The sequence below is a fragment of the Nyctibius grandis genome, chromosome 30, assembly GCF_013368605.1.
Source record: "Nyctibius grandis isolate bNycGra1 chromosome 30, bNycGra1.pri, whole genome shotgun sequence".
In the NCBI taxonomy this organism is placed as follows: domain Eukaryota; kingdom Metazoa; phylum Chordata; class Aves; order Nyctibiiformes; family Nyctibiidae; genus Nyctibius; species Nyctibius grandis.
The window spans coordinates 2,953,364-2,974,233 of NC_090687.1; the positions used below are offsets into that span (position 1 = coordinate 2,953,364).

Sequence of the window (20,870 nt, forward strand, 5' to 3'; positions counted from 1 at the left end):
GACATTAACTGAGCCGAGCCCCAGCCCCAGGGGTCCCGCAGCCAGGGCAGGAGCCTCCTGTCCGCCAGCACAGCCCTGTGGTGATGCCCAGAGTACGGCCTGAAGCACACCAGAGAGTGTCTGGGGGGGCTTTTCTTCAGCAAGGAAAAGCTGCTGTGATCTGTGCCCAGATCTCATCCCTGAACATCGTGCAAGAGGCCAGCCCTGCTACCAAGGGAGGGTGCATACAGCGGAGCAGGGCTCTGGACCAGACCCTGCAGCAGCTCTACACCCCCAGCTCCCCTCCCCTGCTACATTCCAACTTGGACAAAGGCAGAACGATCTATACAGTATAATATATATATTTCACTATGAAATAGCAATTTCATTCCCTGCCCTCTACTTGATGCATCCCGAATTAGATGCTGCTTTCTAGGTCACCCCAGAGGGCTGGTGGGGCTGGGCTGTTTCTCATGCGAGGCAGCTCCCCTCCCTGGAAGTCACCTGCAGGAAGCACCAGCGGCAGCAGCTGACGGCAGGACCCAGACACAGTCTTCACTCCCTGCTCCCCCTCGCCCAGCTCCCACCTTCCCTTGCAACAAGGGCACGACTGTGTGTTCTGCCAGCAGCGGCCTGCCACGGTGCTTACAGCTCACTTACATGGTTGGTCAGTGCAGAGTCATTAACCTCATTCACGCTGCTTTCAGTGGCCATGGTGTGGAAGCAGCAGCTGAACCCCCCGCACATCACATATGCGAATAGGAGCAAACCAGGGGCAAGGGAAGTGGCGGCGACAGTGCAACATGCACACAGACCGGTGACGCGGGGGGCCCTGGGCTGCGGCACAGCCAGGCGCCTCGCACGCCAGCCAGGCCTGCCCGGGCAGTGCTCGCAGGCTCCAGGCCACGGGGGGTACGTCAGGGCTGAGCCCGTCAAGTGGGAAGTCTGCCAAATTTTGGTCAACCTGTGAAGCTGCCCAGGGAGGTGGTGGAGTCACCATAGCTGGAGGTGCTTAAGAAAAGACTGGACGTGGCACTTAGTGCCATGGTCTAGTTGACATGGTGGTGTCAGGGCCATGGTTGGACTCGATGAGCCCAGAGGGCTCTTCCAACCTGATTGATTCTGTGAGCAGGGAGTCCTGTCCAGGGGCTGGGTCACTGGCCAAGAGCCGTCACTGCTGGAATCAGCGCAGAGCCGGGTGGTCCAGGAGACATAAGGAAGAACAATCCTGTGGAAAGACAAAGAGGGCAGCTGTCTTAGGGAAACCAGGTGTTATGGGATTCTTCAAGTGTGCTGGGGAGCCACTGCCCTGAAGACCTTGTTGTCAGAGACCTGCAATGCAACTGGCAGCAAACAGGCTACCAGTTACTGTGCTGGGACACTGAGCTGGGGAAAGAGCAAGGACTCGGTCTCTCTGGGTCTTATAAGCTGGTCTAACAGAGCTGGGAAAAGGAGACAGAGGGACAGGTTCAGTCTGCTGTCAGGCTCTGGGCTCAGGTCAACAAGATCAGAATTCAAACTCCCTTCAAATAAAACCAACAGGAGTTTGGCCACCAGCTGGAGCGCAGAGCACAGCGATGCCCCAGACACACAGCAGCAGAGCTGCAGCTTGGGCAGCCCTCGCCCCAGCACGCTGCCCTGAGACAGCGGCCGTGGCATCACCACGGGCAGAGGAGGGAGCTCCCCCCAGGCACCCACCTCTGCTTTCTGTCCACCTCCCGATGCAGTCACATCGTCCGGCTGTACTCAATGCCGCTCTTGGCAGAAATGCCAGACCAGGGCAGAAGGCTGCAGAGAAGGCTCTGGGCCTGCCGATATATCCTCTGGGGAATCGAGCACGGGCTCAGGCTGGCTAGCGTTGATCCAATGTGCTGTAGGTAGTCAGTGGCTATAAGTTAAGGACAGCAACATGTACACTGTAATTTAAGAAATAACTTAAAATACTCTGTGGACTAGCACTCCCTAACGAGCCCCGTGACACAGCGAAAGCTGCTCTGCTCAGTTAGACAGATCTTGTATTAATTGCCTGCTCCTTTCTGTCAAAAGCAGGTCTGCTTTGCACCATAAAAGGCAGCAGTTTGGGAACACTGGCTCCAGCTTGTGTGGGAAACACCTCCTCTAAGCGGCTGCTCGTTCCCTTTTCGCTCCACAGTGAGTTCCTGTGGGGATGGCAACCTACCCGCCTGCCTGGAGAGGTTTGGACTGACCAGCTACACCCAGGAAAGATCAGATTTCTTCTTCGTGATCCAACGACCTGAAATAAACTCCCAAAGTCAGTTTGAGAGCAGCCTGCTGAAATCCAGGCCAGGCCAGGGTCACAGGGGATCCTAGGCCACAGGAAACAAGACCAAGGGCTTCTCTGCCGTGCTGCTGGATGAATCCAGCACCACACAGGCCAGAGCACGCCTAGCACTCTGGCTTAGCACCAGCATTCACTATCACTGGCATCAAACTCACTCCAACGTAGAATTCAATGTACCATCCTACACTGCCTCCCTGAACTGTTCCCAGAGGAGGAGAGGGAGCTTGGGCACAAACAGGTCCCTTCAAATCCCTCTAACATCCCCCTCCTTCCAGCTTCAGGTTAAACTGGCATCTCAGCAGGCATCAGTCCCCAGACCTAGCCAGGTCACACTTTGCTGCTTGCTGTTTTTAACCCAAAACACGGTTTGGTGTCTGCTTAGTGTGCTCCACTGCTCATCGGACCGAAGGTAAAGGATATAAGATTGTCCAGGGTGGGTGTCCGCCGTTGATGTACAGAACATAGGTGAAGCCATCTTTGAGGACCCCTCGGATGGAATAATAATAGGGAAGGTAGTGGTGCTGTTTAAAGTCTCTGTTTTCATAGAAGTTTATTGCTGTGTTGTTAGTGGTGAGGACGTGCAGGTAGATGGCTTTGCAGTGGTCTTGGGCAGTCGTTGATATATGGTCTTTTAAACTCTCAAGCAAGAGCGAACCTGTTGAAGGGAAGAGCAGCAGAATCACAGAGTGCAGCTGCCTTCTCAGGGACGGCACAAGGGTTCGTGGGTCCCAGCTGAGATCTCCTGCACCCAGCGTCTAAGCAGCGATTGCTGTAACGCTTGAAGACCCCAGATCCCACCCAGTTCTCACAGACCCTCTTGATGAATTTAGCAGGACCATGGTACATGGTTTTAAAATGAATCTCATCTCACCTATGAGCATGGCTTCACGAAACACATTTTATAAAGACATAAACTTCTGATTCAATAACCACAAAGATGAGCCAGACATGGGAATCTGCCAGTACTGCCCATCCCCAACCAAGCAGCTCTCAGCTTTGGGGAAGGTCAGTGAGTCATTTTCAGTGGTATCAATTCCATCACATTTATTTATTTGAAAGCCATTTAAAACAGCACAGAGCCAAAACAAGACTTCACAAGCAGGTTATTGGATTGCATCTGCTGCACTCGAATTAAAATCTAAGAACTGGTAGTATTTTAAGATCCCTTCTTAGGAGGAGAGGTGAGGCATAGTCTCACTCAACCTGGATTTTCTGCAGCCGCTTGTCAGCAGGAGAAACCGAAGTAGGGCACAGAGAATACTCCAGCCCCAAGAGAGGAGATCTGGAGGTTCATCCAAACCACCTCAACACAGCATGAAGGACCCAGCAGAACCTGCAAGGGAACTTCTTCCATCAGGTGTGGTAACAACAGGCTAAAGAAACAGCTTAGCTAATACACACACACACAGACGAGACTTGTGCTGCTGTTTCACAATCCCCAGACCACTTCATGGTCACTTGATACTTAGTAGGAATTTATATCAGGCAAGCACAAAAAGACACTGACAGACATCAAGAGGAGAGCAGTTTAATTTTGTTAGGAGATATTCCACTCTCCTGTCTCTCAGAAATCCAACTGCCCTCTGGTTTAAGAATAGCAGAGAACTAGAAACCAAAGCCTTTTAATGCCTGCCAGAGAAAAATCAGAGCTTTAGTGCTTAGAAGTATGCCTCAGGTGAAAAGTCTCCTGCATGAAAGACTTCGGCTTCAAATATAAGTGGAAAAACTCTCAAGAGAAAGGTCTCAGACAAAGCAGCAGCAGGCAGCAGCTTTTTTAGGTGGTTTTGCAATAGGTACAAGTCCTAAGGTTTTGAGAGAGCACAGCAACGTGCGATCTAAATGGGATGGATACAGGAAATACTGATACTGAAAGAAGACAAGTCAGCAAGATAAAGCCAAAAAACCCATAGGATTTGGAAACTGAAAGGGGACTCAAAACAGCCACAACTTTACAGAACAGAAGGCCCGTTTGCCACCTTCTCTGAACATTATTCCGTGCAAGTATTTTCTTCTTTGTACAGAAAATTTATCTGCAGTAGCATTTCAATGCAAGTTTTAAAAACAGGGCTCCCACTGAGGGCTCTTCTGCTCATTTCTTTATGTGTCCTGTCAGTTTGTACCCTTCTAAACATGACTGGGGGAGAAGGGAGGGCTCAAGGAAGAGCAGTTATACCTGTATCCACTGAGGAGACTCCAGATGTGCAACACCAGGTCATGCTGCCAAACCTGGTCTGTTTCCTTTTGCAGATCAAAGATACAGATCGCGCTTGAAATTGCACCACAAGAGCACTTATTTGATGACAAAACACATCCTGCTCTAAGCAGAGATAAGCCTTCCTGGCTGCAGGGTTTTCAAACGGCTGCAGAAACGCTGCGTGTTGCAGCAGGCATTCAGAGCTGGCTTTTACGTGCATTTGACAGATTTAATCCGGTCCAAGTTACACTCTCTATCCAGTTCCCTTTGTCTTTTCCTAAATGTTTGTTCTATCTGTTGAAGTTGAAAGGTTAAAAACAGACATATTTTCTGCCTCGGGGACCAGGCTTCTGATACCCATGAAAGAAAATCGCTTCAAACCCTGCTCCAGGATGAAGTCCTAGCGCTCCAGTCAGTCTCAGCAGCAGGAGTGCAAGTTTTTGGTGTGCTCAGCTGTCCCCTGGGAACAAGACTGACAAAACCCTGTGCTCTTTGGAAACATCTGCACATTGTGTTGTGCCTACACCAGTGAAAACATCTCAGTGCACCTGCATGAACACCAAGAAGGGGATGTGAGCACACCACCTTCCCAATTGCTGGTATAAATCACCAACAAACTTGTCTCAAAAGGGTATTGCGGTGAAATGGTCAGGCTCCTTCAGTCATGCCCACCAGCCACACGTGGCAAATGACAGCAACAGAGTTGTCACTTAGCAGCATCTTACCTATTCCATGTTTTCTGAACTCCTTGACCACTCCAAGACTTAGGATGTAAGCGACTTGAGTGTCCACAGGAAAATTGGAAGCTAGGATGTCTCCATCCTGAGTAGAGATGTGACAAGTTATTTAGTGAGATACCTGCGGAAGCACAGGAGAAGGCCAGAATCCCATACTAAAACATCTGAAAACAAGGCTATAGCAGGAGCAGTCTTAGCTGAAGCTTCTGGAAAGGAGGTGGGGAGTTAAAAAAAACAAGCATGGTCCCTTAGGGGGTATTCCTATTTTCATATTGTCTTCCCAGATGGAGAACACAAATCATGATGTTTCCTTACTATAGATGTCATGTGTGAGCTTAGGGACAGAATATATTTGCATTCTTTACCAGGAAGGAGTCAAGTGCCAATTCTGGAGTTACACATCAGTGTCTAGATCAGTCCAGCAACAGTCCTTATTGCCTGCACGCTCAGCCCGAGCTTCGTGTCAGCTGGAGATCTCTGTACTGCTGTAGAGGACAAGGAGCATGTTCTACAGGCTCTGTCGCCTGGAGCAGTGTTGGAATAAGCCCCTGGCTTTCAGCTTGGCTGGAACAAGAGCCTTTTGTTACGAGTTGCTGAAGATGCAGTTTCTGACTTTAACTAGCTTTGAGGTGAAGCCAGATAGCTAGAGTGAGGAGACCCATGCCACTCAATGCTCCCGGTTCCTACCAATGTTAAGATTATTGTTTCATCACAACACTAGTGGCCTTTCAGAAGTTACGCACTCTCTGCATTGTCCCTGCTTTTTTTTTTAATCCACTTGCCCACACTGTTTTCTCTACACTAACCCAGTGGTCTTTTCCCATACTGTCTTCAGTGACCACCTGTTCTTCACCTCTCTGCTGTAGTCTTGTCTCTCCTGGCCTCCAAGCTCTGTTATCCCTGAAGCCTGAGCTCTCTGCAGGTCGGTTACCTCTGCTTTGTGTTTGAGACAGTGACTGGGTAAGTGAAGGAGCTTCAGCAGGAAGTCACAGAAGAAGTTCAACTCTTATGTAAAAGAGGAAGAGGTTCCTTCTCCCACAGCTGCACGTACCTCAGCCACCAGCGGTGACCCGGCACACTGCAAACAGCCAGGCAGCAGTGAGGTGGCCTGCTACACAGTCACGTTGGGATTACACCTGCATGATCTGATCTCTCCGCCCAGCACATCAGGCAGCAAGCTTCCCACCAGGCCACAGCTGCCTAGTCCCGGCAGGAAGAGACTCTGTGGTACCAGGCTGCTCAGATACACCCCACCACCCACACTCCGTTAGCTGGAAACGGGCATGTTCTTGGTTTCTCACGTTAACTCAGGATTGCTCTTACAAGTGTCTGGATAGAGGGAGGAAAAAATACCCCACATCCCATCCCAGTTAACCATGGCAAGAGGTGGACTATCTCCTACTGCAGCTCAGTTTAGTAGCATACCTCTTTATGCACCTTTGTTCTGCTCTTGATCTCTGCCACTATCATTCCCACGATGGAGCCTCTATACGTGGCCGCGAGGGAAAAGAACTTCTTGTTGGAAGTGATATCTCGGTACCATGAGTCAGGGTACCTGGGAAGGAGGGAAAAACAGGCACGTTTGGGGCACAGAGCTAAGATGCTGCTCAACTGGAAATGGGCAGCAACATCTTTAAATGCCAGTGACTGGGAGTGCAGGCCAGTGTATTTCACACAGGGCTAAGGGAGGGAAGCTGCACTACTGACAGGGCTGTCTTCTGCAAGGACACACAGCCAAGTAGCTCAGCCATGTGTCAATGTAAAGCTCTTTCTATGCTACTAATTTAGGTTATTTCATGGAATCTGGGTTAGGAAGTTATTCACCTTTCCGGTCTTCACTGTTGTATGGTACCAATGAACATCAAACAGCTGCTGTGCCCCATTTGGTAGCACGTTTTTCAATTGCATCCAAGCAGCAATGCAGGCTGCTCATGTAATGGCCTCCTGCCTTGCTAAGACAACCACGTTTTAATTTTATATTCATTGCCCAGAGCTTTCACTTCCATCTTTAGTAAGTTATTTTTAAATGCAAGATCCATCTGGCCTCATCTAAGAGCGTAAGGATCTAATTAATTTGATACACATGTGAAAAAATACTGCATATTGGTACAAAAAAAATCCCACCACCAGCCTCCAGCTCTCCTCCCCCTTCTGCAGCACTAAGGGGAAGCTAGCATAGACAAATTTATTTCCAAGTGAGAGTTCAGCATACTTTGTGTTTAAAAGAAATCTACAAATTCAAAATATTATGAATGCTTTTGCTGGTTTGTTACATTTTATGCAATCTTAATCATAATCCCCTAAGATCCTCCCTAAACTTTCTCAACAAAGCTAAAGAAAAATAATCCTTGAAGTCTGCAGCTGTAGTTTCCCTGGATGCTTTAAGCCAGAAAGCTATCACTGCCCCCCAGAAAAGCTCCTTACTCCCCTGCTGTGCAGACACAAGCATTTACCAAACAGGGGCCTGGGGAACCAACCTGGGACAGACTGAGATCAGCTTTAAGCCAGATCTTTGCCAGAGCTTTGGGAGCAACAGTGATCCCGACTACACCGACAAGTGCTGCTCAGTCTCCTCCTGGGCCATTCAGAAAGACCTTCCCTTAGGAAGAGTTGCTCCGTGTCAGTTTGGTTCAGCTCTGAGAGTGCTTCCTCGGCACCCACTCCACAACACAGCTTGCTTCCACAAGCAAAGGGACGCTGGCCTTTTTGCTGGAGGTGTGCTCCTTTCCCCATCTCATACCCAGTCTTTCCCAGGAAGCTGATCCACCCTCTTAATTACAAAGCCCATTTTTCTGCCAAAATCTGCATACAGGAACTTTCTGATGACTTTAGGACGCTGCAGGACAGGTGGCAAAGGGTCATTAACAGGAACACCACCACAGTGCATAAAAGATTCAGAACCTGCTGCTATCTCAGCAACAGTCCAGATGGCTGCAGAGCATTTGGTGTCAGCTCTGAACTGGCCCAGTGCAGCTTCACCGCATTTGTTTCTAGATCCCCGCCACCTCACGCCCCAAACCGGTAACGTACTCTATTGGGAACCAGTCGCCACAGAGCTGCTTCACTGTGTCTATGTCATCGTGGCAGAGAAGACGCAGGTTTACGTCCGTAAGTGCAGTCGGGGGCACCTCCTCTGTCATTCACGCCTGCAAGAGAAGAAGGCACGTTAGGAACGATGAAGGACGGATGCTGACTCTCAGCTTCAGTCAAGCATCTGCGCAAAGGCAGCGGGAGGTTCTCAGCATTGACAAAGTTTTTCCTAGCAGAACAAGTTTTCAAGAGAGATGAAGCAAAACATGGTAACATTAACCTGAGAAGCAACTTGAAGCCCTGTTGCCCACAGGACAAGCACAGCTCACCTCCCAGCCTGACGCACCCCGCTCCCTGCGAGCGCAGTCCAGCGATGCTGCGTGAAGGACCACGTGGCACCAACCACTCCCAAAAAGAGCTCAGGATGCTTCATTAAATAAGCCAACAATGTGCCAAGTGTACCTTACAATGTGGAGCTCTTCAAATGTCTATGCAGGACCAACACTTTGTTAAAACAAAACTGAACAAACAGCTTAAAAAGGAAGCACTGCTCGAAGAACGTTTATAAAGTCCTCTTACACGATCCCGTCATCTCCGGTTAGTATGGATGCAAAGGATTCAAATTCTTTAAAATGTTAATTTTGTTTAACTTATGCTGGTGAAATGAGATCTAGTTTCATTTCCCCTCATTCCTACGTGCTACAACTCCACGAGGGCTGGCTTTCCAGCCCCACAGAGAGCGTTCAAATACAGAAACCCCAAGACTTTCTTTCACCATAGCAGTACCACAATCCTGCTAACCACGTACAGGACACTTACTTCAATGTCTTCAGCCTTTTTAAACAAGGTACCAGAGGGAAACAGGCAAGCAGTAACTAAAGCGGTTGTAAAAGCTTTTGGAGTGCAGACGCATGAATGAAGAACAGCTCCTGAGAACAGGCTTTAGGGAGGACAAAGGCCCATGCGAGACACTGCGTGCACAGAGCAGACAAGGCAGGCAGAGACAGGGCAGCTGCAGGAGCCGCAGCCCTTTCACGGGCCACCTGCAGTTCTCCATCCACAGCTTGGTCTCTTTGAGCCCTCCTAGCCCCAGGTCAAAGAACCAGACCAGGATGCAAAGGAAAAAAAAACACCCTTCATTTAAAATGTTGTCTGTTTGTGTTTTTACTTTATTTTACCAGTTTTAAGAGTCTCAAATCTTGGTTTCAAAATGCAAGTTATAAGGAAAAAGCTGCACGCAGCAGCGCTTGGGTATGCCCTCCTGGTGACGGGGATGCTCAGCTCTCCAGTGCTCTCACTTTGAAGCTCAGAGACTCCAGAAGGAACAGATTTAAACACACTCCCCATTCGACTAGATATGCCATTTGAGCAGCTTCAACACAAAAATCACATCACCTCTGTAATACACTCTGTAACTGGCAAAGACACACAAAAGGAGTAGGCACAGCAACGGTCCCAGTTTGACGTGTTTGACAGCACACAACTGTGAGCGATTGCTCGCCTAAAAATTTGAAACACCCTCTGCCACTGCACCCCTACGAAAAAAACAGGCTAAGCCGTAAAATCCCCACTCCACCCCCAAATTTCTCTTTTACAGCACATAAGCCAGCTTTTTTCTGCAGTTTCCCTGGATTAACTGGTAGAGAGCAACTCCCAGTTGGCACAACATGATGACATTCAGAGCACAGAGAGTGCCCAGATGCCAGGGTCACTGAAACCCAACATCCGTGCTGAAAGAGAGGTAATTAGCACTGCTAACGAGAACTATGCTCACCCTCGACTTTGGCGCTCTCCCTGCCACACACATTGTACGACTCCTCTGCACTGGCCAGCGCAGCGTGAGCTCCCACCCCTCCGTCCTCTGGGACAGCAGCTCAAAGCCCCCACGCTGCATCAGCCCGGATCTCCCAGGGAGGAAGGAGGAACTCTGCCACTGCGTTCTGTGCAACCTGGAACATGTCAATGTGTTCCAATATATCAACAGGAGAAAGGATACAATTAAGGTCCACTATTATCCAGAGAAATCTTTGCCAGCCCTTCTCCCATGCAGGCAGAAAGAACGGCCAAATGCTTTAATAGAGCAGAGGTCCAAGGAAGTTCTCCTACAGCTCTTGAGAAGGATGAAATGAGGTGGGTTTCTCCAAGGAAGGGATCCTCCCCAGACACAGCCTTCCTCCCAGTGACTGGTCCTATGTATTTCCCCGAGAAGGTCATCCTGGGTGATCCACATATTGATATGGATTGTTTGTTCTTCTCCAAAGAAGTCCTTAAAAAGAATCACAGCTATTTCACTGCCTGTTCTAGGACTGTGGCTGCATACTTACCAAGCAGCCTACAGCCTTCACAATCAGCCCAGATGCTAGTTTCAAAACAACTTGAGCACCCAGAACACCCACAAAACCAGTACTCCTTGCTGCTTTTAAAACTAATTTTACACTCCTAGAATTTGCTCAAGCCCTCCAAGGCTAGACTTTGGACCTGTACTCTGTCACAGCAGTGAGCATGCTCTCCACCACCAGCCCCTGGTGACCTTTGAAGATGCCTCAGCTTTACCCCACGGGGCCTTGAAGGAAGGGCACGTTCACTTGCTGTGCCTGATCTGCTCCACACGCTGCTGGCTGAGGCAGCTGATGCACGGCGGTGTGGAGCCCAGGGGTTCAGAGGCAGCACAGCTCCACTCACCGCTGCAACACCGACACCAAGCTCTGACCTCTGAGGCCGAGTGGTGGGTGCTGTGAAGGAAAACGTATGCTCCAGCCACGCGCAGTTAACTGTAGGGGGTCCACAGCCATTTCTGAAAGCCCAAAGTGAAGTTACCTTATTTAATATCTTTTTCTCAGGTGTCAGTCTTTGTTCATGCGATAGCCACGGTCTGGGAAGTGGCACGGCTAACATCACCCGCTGCCTCTCCACCCAGCAGGGCACAGCGACCTCACTCTTTTGTCAAAACGGGAAACACTCGCTCATGAGGATTATAAAATGAGCCAATATTTTGTGCTTAGGAAGGGATCGTGCAGTTGAACATTAGAAAAAGCTCTGAGGACAGCCCTTTCCAAAATACTGAAGTTAGCAGTGAGTAGAACTAGAAACTGAGCATTTAATTCACTTTCCTGCCTAAAAACTGCAGATTAACATACAACAAATTCATTTCAAAAAATGTAGGTGAAAGTATAAGGGATTTGAGTAGTTCTACTAGCCTTCTGCCTTGCTCTATTGAAACACATCTAGCAAAACATTTTGGCCTTACGTGTGTTGGGTGGCTGCAGAGGAACCTGTCAAATATCATTACAAATCCTTAGCAGTAAGGGAAGTAGGATGAAAGAAATAGTAAGTACATTACTAAATAAGCCGATTTAACATGTAATTTAAAATTAAAGCACGTTGTAAGGCCTAAACTTACTATTTAAAAATAATGTCATAAATCTTTGGCTTTAATAAGCTAAAGAACAGTATTTCACAAGTCTAAAAGGCAGAGGAGCCTTTAGCTTCCAGCATCAGCCCCAGCGATGGCTGGGACTCCGTGAATTATCAACACTCACGCCGCACAAAGAGCCGAGTAGGGGTACTGACATTGCTACCACCAGCACTTCCAGGTCCTACCGCCCAAGAGTAGGTCTTGTTCTGAGTCTAGGTTAGCTATCAGGTGCAGGGCCACTTTCTTTACTTGAATGAGATGCTTCACAGCTAAGAAACATCAACTCCGGCTTTTCTCGAGAGCTGGAACTTTTCTTTCCCTCTTAGATCCCTTGTATGAAAAAAAAAAGTGAGAAAAATCTACAAAATACCAAATTCTCAGAGAAATTAAGGTAGCCACATGGAATCAGCACTCTTCATCCAAATTGTTCAAATGCAAGATAAAGCCTAATGCTTCCTAGAATCTGGCAGGACGCTGCTTAAATGCTTTTGAAAATCCCTCGAGCACTTCCACACCTACAAAAGCCTGGCCAAGCGGTTCAACAAGTTAAGATTTCCCTCATTTAGCACTATTAGACATGTATTAACAATGTTTCTGCCTCGTGCATCCTGTGAAAATGAGTTGGATTTAAGCAATGAACAATCACAAGATGCCATTTTTATGAATTTTTATTTGGACTTCAACTTCCATCCAGATAAGCTCATGAAAATTCCAAATAAAAAAATTTTACCATCTAGCAACAAATATCACTGAATTTCCTGGCAGAATAAAAGCAAGGTAACCTAGGACTAAAGCTAAATGAATACTAACTGAATTGTATACATATATAACTTCCAATAAGGGGGGTATTGGCTTCAAATTTAGTGTTCACACAACCAACATAAAGGAATCTTCTTTACTTGCAGAAACAGAGCTGGACTAAAGTCCATCAAAATCTTTCACTTTCCAATTTAAAAGCTAATTGAAATCAATTCATCCTGAACAGAAAGAAACAAACCTGCAGGAAAGAATAAAGCAAAACAAGCTCTGGCAGGGTAGAGGATTTTTATAAAGCGACCCTACGACTCAGGATGAGCTGCCCGAAAGACACGGGGCCGACCACCGCGGTACTGCAGGCACCTCCGTGCGGCGCAGACCCTTACGTACTTGGGCTGAAGATTTTCACCTTCTGGAACTCAAAACGCTTTCTTCAAGCGCCCTGCTGCGAGATTATTAAGAAGGATTATCTGCTGTCGTTCCACAGAAGGAAAAGATTAAGTTCCGCCAGACAACTCCCAAGCACACACCGCGCACGGGCCAGGGCTGAGGAGCCGCGGCGGTGCTGAACGAGTCTGCTCCGTGCAGGCGACACGCGAGTTGGCCCTTCCTCCAGCTGCCGGGTCACGTCCCTCTGCCTGCGGCTGCATGTTCCTACCCAGCATCTCAGCGATGGGCATATGCCCAGTAGCTGTATTTACTTTACACAAGCAGACCATCTGCTCGGCACAAACACAGACCAGCAGATCCTCCCCGGAAGGTTTGCATGCGCGCACAGCGGGCCAGAGCGGGATCTCCTTACAGCTGGTACCCTCACCAGAGGTGCTGCTCTCGTGTCGCCACCAAATCCTTGCTTGTGACTTCTGTGCGGACAGTCCTTAAATCCCAGCAAGACAAGATTTCCAGGAAAAAAATAATGACACTTGGCGTTGTCTCTCTCTTGTAAATAAACAGGATCAAACAAAGCCCAGACAGAATTTTAAGAGCTCCTCAAAATGCAGGACAGGCTCACGTCAGCTGTGACTGAGCAACCAGCACTCAAAACAGACACGAACCTGCCATTGTCTGGGGAGCACCACTCAGAGCGCCAGCGGGAGCTGTCACAGCTATGAGTCTCTCTACCTTGCGCCATCTGGCACCGGGGATTTGATTTACATTAAACCATTCAATCTGAATCAGCCAAAGGTCTAATTTCCAACAAAGCAGTAAAGATTTCCCTTCTGCATTTCATTTTAAGCTTACTGCGTTTTTAGGTTACTGGTCTCAGAGGGAATGTTCCACACAGACACCCCTGTTACCAAGCTCCTTTTATTTAATACAATAAAATTGTGACTGGATTTGAAAACATCATGAATTCATTACTAAGAATCTCAAAGAGGCGCTTCTAGGTCTTAGGGCAACATTATCAAAGCAATAGGAGACATGGTTTTTGAAGATATTTAAATACTCAGCTTGATACCTCCTAGGTACTACTTCAAGTCTGGTCATAGAATAAAACCATCAGGTTGGAAGGACCCTTCGGAGGTCATCTGATTCAACCCAACTTAGACCGGGTTGCTCAGGCCCACAGTCCTACGTGACATCAGTGAGGAGCAAACCTCCTCACCCTGCCTGGGCTCAGACTAGTTCTTTTGCACCCAAAGGCACAGCTGGAAAGCTGGGGGGTTAAACGTGCTCTCTACACCAACACAACCCCCTCTGCTACGTGTGCAACACAAGCACACCTCTATGTGCTACTTGTTACACTCTATTTATTCCATTTAATGCTCCTTCTAAGAATCCCATGCAGGTTCATTTAGGACAAGTAATGAATAAACCCCAGGAGATGTGGTTCTCCTCGTTTCTGGTATGTCACGGAGCACGGAGTTCACAGTCATGAGCAAAATGGTGATTGTTTCACCTCCATTCCTGTACCACTCATCACATCCCACAGGAGGGCTGCCCAAAACTGCCGTCACTTAATTCCCTACATTAGCAGAAGCAGGTGTTTGGAGTGAGCGAGACACTTAATGGGAAATCTAGGACAAAATGACTCATTTTGTGCCTTAGTCTGAAAATAATGTAGTTGTATGGCTGGTAACAGGCTCTGATGCTAGATGATGTTATTTCACAATAGCCCATAACACCTTTTGATCCAGGCATGATGTTTTTCTGTAGTTTCTACCAGAGCCACAAGCACTGAGCCTAGGAGCCCCTCATGGACCCTGCTCACTCAGCGACATGCACAAGCTGAAGACTTTGAGCTCCTCATTATTTAAACTCCTTCAGTAGCAGCTTCCTTCTGTGCACAAAACTGCCCTCCTCACCCAGCTCCCCCTGCACAATTTCCTAGGCTGCCACATCTGGAAGAGACGCCGTTAGCCCAGCCCTGCTATGCGGATCCATTTTGCCTCCGAGCACACCTCAAGCACTAATGAAGTTCTCTCTGGGACATCACTCTGGAGAAAGGAGTTTGTCAGTGCCTGGACCTGACCAGCACATCCCTGCAGTGGAGGAAGGCAAAAAACAGTGAGCTTGGGGAAGAATGTATTGTAAAGAAAGCTGAGTTTATCTCAACACCAGGGAGCCTGGAGGGTATCCTTGGGTTTAGATAAGACAGTTGCACCAGTGAATCGTCAGGTGCCCTGAGACAATCAACAAAGAATAACGTCTTCCTGAGCTAGCCAGAGCGGCATGGGGGAGCATAGATGTGGCTGAGCCCGAAGTATAAGGACTGGGCAATTAATAAAGTAAACTCTGAAGAAAGCAAAGGGCCTGAGCCGGCTTCCATCTGCATATTCCTTCCTGGTGACTGCGGGCACGGAGCACGGTGATGGTGAACATACAGAGACCGGTAACAGGCATCACGTTTGTATTTGGATTCAACTGTACATCGCCACTGCTGTATGATGCTTGTGCTGCGATTTCAGTATGTTGCTGTATCACCCTGCTAAATCAAAATGTAACATTTGTGTTACATCCCGTGTAACACCAAATATACCACACAAGTACATTTGATATTAAGCCTTCCTCATGGGGAATATCTACAAGAGCCTGGCCAGAGCGTATTGGACTCAGACAGTCACGAAGGCAGCACTGTCGCACACAACCTGGGAAAACCCGTCCTGGCATTCAGCCCTCCTCCCAAAGGCTCGCCCCACGCTGCTCAGCCAATTTTTCCTCAGCTCTGAAATTCTGAAAACATCATTCCAAGAAATGCACTTGCACCTTGTTCCCAGCTCTGCCCTTCGTCTGCTGTCACGCCCAGATTGAGCTGTGCACGCCACAGGACTAAAAGCCTCAAAGCCAAAAACACAGAGCCACAGTAATTAACACTTTGGCCTCCTGCCATGAAGGCTCAGGATTGGAAACAGACCCCAAAAGGATATTAAGAAATGAGAGAGCAAAATGTAGTTCTACCTCCACAGCAAGCAGCAGTTATTTGAAATGAAAACACTTACTGTTAGTGAAATCCTTTTATAGCTGTATCCCTGATCCTCTGCACACTTGAAGTTTGACTTGTCAGCCTTCCAGCAGCAGAAACGTTAATGTTTTGCATGTGAGTTGCTTTTCTGGGCTGTTCTTTTACCCTACAGCTCTAGATACATTACTGGAGCTGTACATTTCACAGGAGCTGGTACCCAAATAGTGTCTCTAAAGCACACTGCAAAAGGCACAGCTTCCTGCTGCCCCAGATACAGCAATTCCTCCAGGGAACAGCGAACGAGACTCTCTAAGAGGGTTTTGCTGTTAAATCTTTTCTTGTTAAGACGCAGAAGAGAAAATCTGCTTTGTGACAGCAGCACTGCCGGGAGTTAAAACCGAAGGGTCACAACAGAGGCACATTTAGAAGCAGCTCGCTAGAGGAGAGATCGAATACCTCGCAAACGCCAAACACGGCGAGTTTCCAGTAGGCAGCTCTTCCTCCAGAGGACAAAAAACCCTCCAAACAATTCATCACACATGCAGGCCCGCTGCCGTTTCCAAATTAGAATAAACAGCTGCACAGAAAACGTATGTAGTGGCTAAAAAAAAAACAGCCAGAAATTCAGCCTAGTGCAGTGCAAACACTGGGAGAGGGGAATTTGAGCCTCCATTTCCTAGGCACTGTCCTCATTACTGAGCAGCAACACGCGGCTGTCGGCAAAACCCAGTCCCTCCGCCTACATCACTACAGGAGACACTAACAAGTAACTTTTTAGAGGCTATTGCAAACCAGGTGCTTTAAAGAAAAACAAACAAACTTGAAAAGAACATTCCTTCCCTACTTGGCAGCCAGGCGTGCCAAACTCCCTTCTCTCCAAGATCCCGAATTTAAAATTTGAGCCAACATGGCTCCTTTTCCTTCTCAATGGTGTTTTCCTGCATGAGACACCCAGGTGCGACTCAAAAAAACCCACGGCTACTGCTTCAAGCTAGTAACATGGATTCTGGCACAGACGTCTGCTCTTACATCCACAGCACTACCTTGAAAAGGAGAAATTAAAAACTTAATTAAAAGCTAATGTTGGAAAACTGAGCAGCTCCGTTCCTACCTTTTTGCAAGGGGGAAAGTGTAGGTGGGGGGATGTAGTGTGAGACACGAAGCTCTAAGTCTTTTTGCAACACCCTGCGCTGAAGCCATCAGACACGCTGTGGCTGGTCGAAACAAACAGGAAGACAGGAGCGACACCACTCTAATAATGATTTCAGAAAGCGTTTAACTTTCAAGTTTGTAAAAGAGGTGCTCAACTAAGAACGTTCTCTGCTGCTACACTGAACAGCTTAGCCCAATTGTTTCTTTAAAGGTGTCTTAACATCAGAGGAACAAAGCATGAACAGCAGCAGCTGGCACCAAGTCACCGCAGGGAATTCCTGCCCATGACCAAAGGCCTGTGCTGAGCAGGAAGGCAGAGCCCTGAAGGCTTCTGAATCAGCCCTGCGAACCACTCACGGGCAAGTCCCCAGTAATTCCTCAGGTATTCACAACAGCACTGTCATCCAGAGCCAGCCTTTGCAACCACAGTTTCACCTGCTCCTGCCCACTCCATGAATTATGCTGGGAGTGGCTGGGGTGGTGGGCAGAGAGGTGGAAAACAGCCAGGAAGAGAGAGGATGGCTCCTGGGGTGGCAGGACCAGTTCACATCAGACGATGGACTGAGATACCAGCACCGACTCACAGACCGGCTTATCAGACTATACTGGCCCAATACCAATATTCATAACATCCCCCCCAAAAAACACCTCCACATGCAAATAAAGATCATCCTTAGTGGGAAAGAACAAACAACAGACATGAGAGAAGCACCAGACTTTCATGACATCTGAGGCCAGCCCACATCCCAAAAGACATGATGATACCACTCTGGCTTAGGAAAATAAATGAAAATAAAGAATGCCCCAGGTTTTAAGAGGGCATCCACAGCACAGCCACTTACCAACTCCTCAGACATGTTAAGTCAACTTGCTTTAAATACATCAAGCAACCAGCTGAGAGAAACAACAGCAGCAGCTACTTCAAAGAACAAAGCGACGTATTAGAACAACGCTTACACACTACTGTATGTTGCTTTATTTGCTACCAGGCATATAAAGACTAATTAAAGCACCAGTTTACAAGACATAACAGAACTACTTTTTTAACCTGCCAGATTAAAACCATCTTCTTTAAAAGCCTGGCACCAGGCAGTACCCAGTATCACTGCCTCAGATGGGGGTGAGGCTGCTCCAACGTTATCTTGTCAGTGAAGAGTTCACACTAATTGTAACATGTTGGGAGAGAGCCAGCAGATTTTTTTAAGAGAACCTCACTTCTGAGAAATCTACTAGAGTTTATTCATGCAGTCAATTGATTTACTTAAAAAAAAAATACCATGCACCAGCACTCCCAAAAACCTACCAGAAGTGACCCTCGTAAAGGCTTTTGAGGAAACTGAGCTGGACTAAGGAGAGTCTATGGCAGATTAAAAGAAATGAAACAAATCTAGGATCAATCCATGGAGAAAAGAGATTGCAGCTATGACCCATTCAGCAGATTCATAAAAACTAGACAGTAGCAGAGGTGAATAGATAGGCAACAAAAATTGATGATCCTTTGGGAGAGGGCACAGATTTCCAGGACAGTAAAATCTAAAGCTGTTCACAGTTGTAGGAAGCTCTCACGATGCCAAAAGACTAATAAAATGGCAGATAAAGTCTGTAAGTTGATAGATGAAAAAGGAATGCAGGTTGGAGAAAGGCAAACATTTCCAGTTTGTGTTAAGCACTGCAAGGGGAAAAAAAAAAATCCACGTTCTCACAGCAAGTTCCCCGAGAATATTAGTTTGCTGCTCAGCAGCAGTCAAAATAAGATACTGGGAATTATCAGAACAGACAGAGAAGGAAAAACACGCATCTAGAAAGCCTTTGGAATGAGATAGTTAGAGATATTTAATGCTGCTATATATGTGTCAATAAAAGGCCACTCAGCCACGTTCACGCGGTTCTCAAGAGCAGAGAACAGCTCCAACGACCGGCCAAGGTTCAGAGGAGCTCACCAGTGTCACCCAGCACAGGCTAGCTGATACTGGGAGGTGCTGTAGAATAACAAAGACAGGATAAACTACAACAGATACAGAGCAGGCTAACAGAGTTCCAACTCAGCATAGCAAACATAAACATTTAAACAGCTTACCACGGGAGACGATAATAATTTGATGCCTATAATCAAGCGTGAATGTCTAAGACACAAGCTTAGTTCATGGCTGGACACAGCAATGCGGGTGGCGAGGGCACCGGCCCTGGTCACTGTGACGGGCACGGGAAGCAGCAGCACTTTCAGCAGTTTCCAAAACGGAGATGTTATTTTCACCATACGGATAGTGCAGGTGTAACCACCGGCGTGCAGCCCGAGGGACCGGGCACAGCAGCCGGGGCGCTCCGGCAAAGCCAAGGGCCGCCGTGCCCAGCTGGAAGCGCTGGGCTGCGAAGTCTTTGGGACAACGTTTAAAGTTCAGCTGCAATTAAAACCCTCAAGATACCACCTGTAAAAACACTCAGCCCTCGTCCTGCCCAGAGAAGAAGCCGAGCAATCGCTTTCCCTCCGCTAAAGCTCTCCGGGCTGGTTCAGACACAAGGCTCAGCTCCGCGGGGCGCCTTAGGCCTGACCCAGCCGGGCGGCGTGTGAGCCGGGACCCGGGGCAACCGGGAGAGCCAGAGCAGCTCCCGTGCAGCGGAAAGGGCTGGATCTAGCGATACGGGACACACTCCCGACCCTCCCGAGGGAAATTCTGCTACGGAGGAAGCGGAAACGGAGACGCGGTGGTTAATGCTACGGATCCCCTGCGCTGCCGGGGTCGCCATGGCAACCCCCGTCTCCCGCTCCACGGCGGAGGCCCCGAGCGCGCTTCCCCTCTCACCTCGGAGGGGCGGCGGGCGCCGGGCGGGCGCTCCGCGGGCGGGCGGGGCGGGTCAACGCATACCCGGGGCGGCGGAGGCGAGCGAGGGGCCGGCGGGCGCGGCGGAGGCCGGCGGGCACTTCCGTTCCGCGGGCACCGCGCGGCGAGGAGCGCCCCCATTGGCTGCCTCCGGCACGTGACCGGCGCGCAGGCGCAGGAGGGAATCCCGCCCCCCCGGGGGTACGCGGGCAGCGCCGAGCAGGGGCGGCAGCGCGACATCAGGGTGCTAATTAAAGGGGCAATTTAAAATTAGCGCCGCATCCTTGAGCACGAAACTGAACGCAGGTTGGTCACGGGCCTCTCCCGCAGCTTCCCCCGGTCCTACGCTGTGCCAGGGGCGCCGGGGCGACCCGTCACACTGCCGGGGCTTGATGCCAATAATGACTCTACTGCTGAAATTCAGAGTTTTTAAGGGTTTTTCCTTGTATTCGAAGCTCTATAAATTGAGATGAGGTAGGACAGGATATTGCAGGTGGAAGGGACCTACCACGATCATCTAGTCCCAACTGCCTGACAGGAAGTTTTGTTATTATATTATTATTATTATTTACCGTCCCTTTCCAGGGAAGGGCAAACACAGTTTCCTTCTCAGCTGTTTCATTCCAATCAGATTTTCACAGCTTCGATCTAATCTGTCCAATTTTTGCAGCCAGTGTCCAACCAGGTAACCACAGCCACTACACCCTCTCCGATGAGGACAACAGCAGTGGAGGTCTTTGTAATAAGGTCACTAATGGATAGAAAGGACCCTTCTTTCTTGCTTTTTCACTCAGCAGAGGCGGCTCAGAGCATCACGGCACGACGACAAAGAGCTCAACCAAAGGGGCTAGGAGGTGTTTCGCTGTAGTGCTAAAAGCTCTGCCCCCCTTCCCAGGACGCTTCCGCACCCGCCCGCGCCTCGCCCAGAGCTGGCCAGCACGCCACAGCCAGCCTCTGGCCAGTTTCCCAGCCATCATTAATTAAAATGCACCAGATCTCACCCCAAAGCTTCATGAATCACAGATTGAGATGTGCAAAGAGGACATTTCCCAAGCCTGGAGGATGACAGGGCGCTGCAGCCAC

At 48.7% G+C, this 20,870-nt stretch overlaps 1 protein-coding gene across 1 annotated transcript; it reads right to left on the reverse strand.

Annotated features, from left to right (window-relative positions):
- Window positions 1–325: 325 nt before the first annotated feature.
- Window positions 326–19,856, reverse strand: NAA60 (N-alpha-acetyltransferase 60, NatF catalytic subunit). Its single transcript, XM_068420114.1, has 7 exons — window positions 19,770–19,856; window positions 8,243–8,358; window positions 6,638–6,767; window positions 5,201–5,297; window positions 2,702–2,936; window positions 1,678–1,863; window positions 326–1,207 (listed from the first exon to the last, which is right to left on the reverse strand). The coding sequence occupies exons 2-6, from the start codon at window positions 8,350–8,352 to the stop codon at window positions 1,707–1,709; spliced, it is 729 nt and encodes a 242-aa protein (XP_068276215.1). The 5' UTR covers window positions 8,353–8,358; window positions 19,770–19,856; the 3' UTR covers window positions 326–1,207; window positions 1,678–1,706.
- Window positions 19,857–20,870: the final 1,014 nt, after the last annotated feature.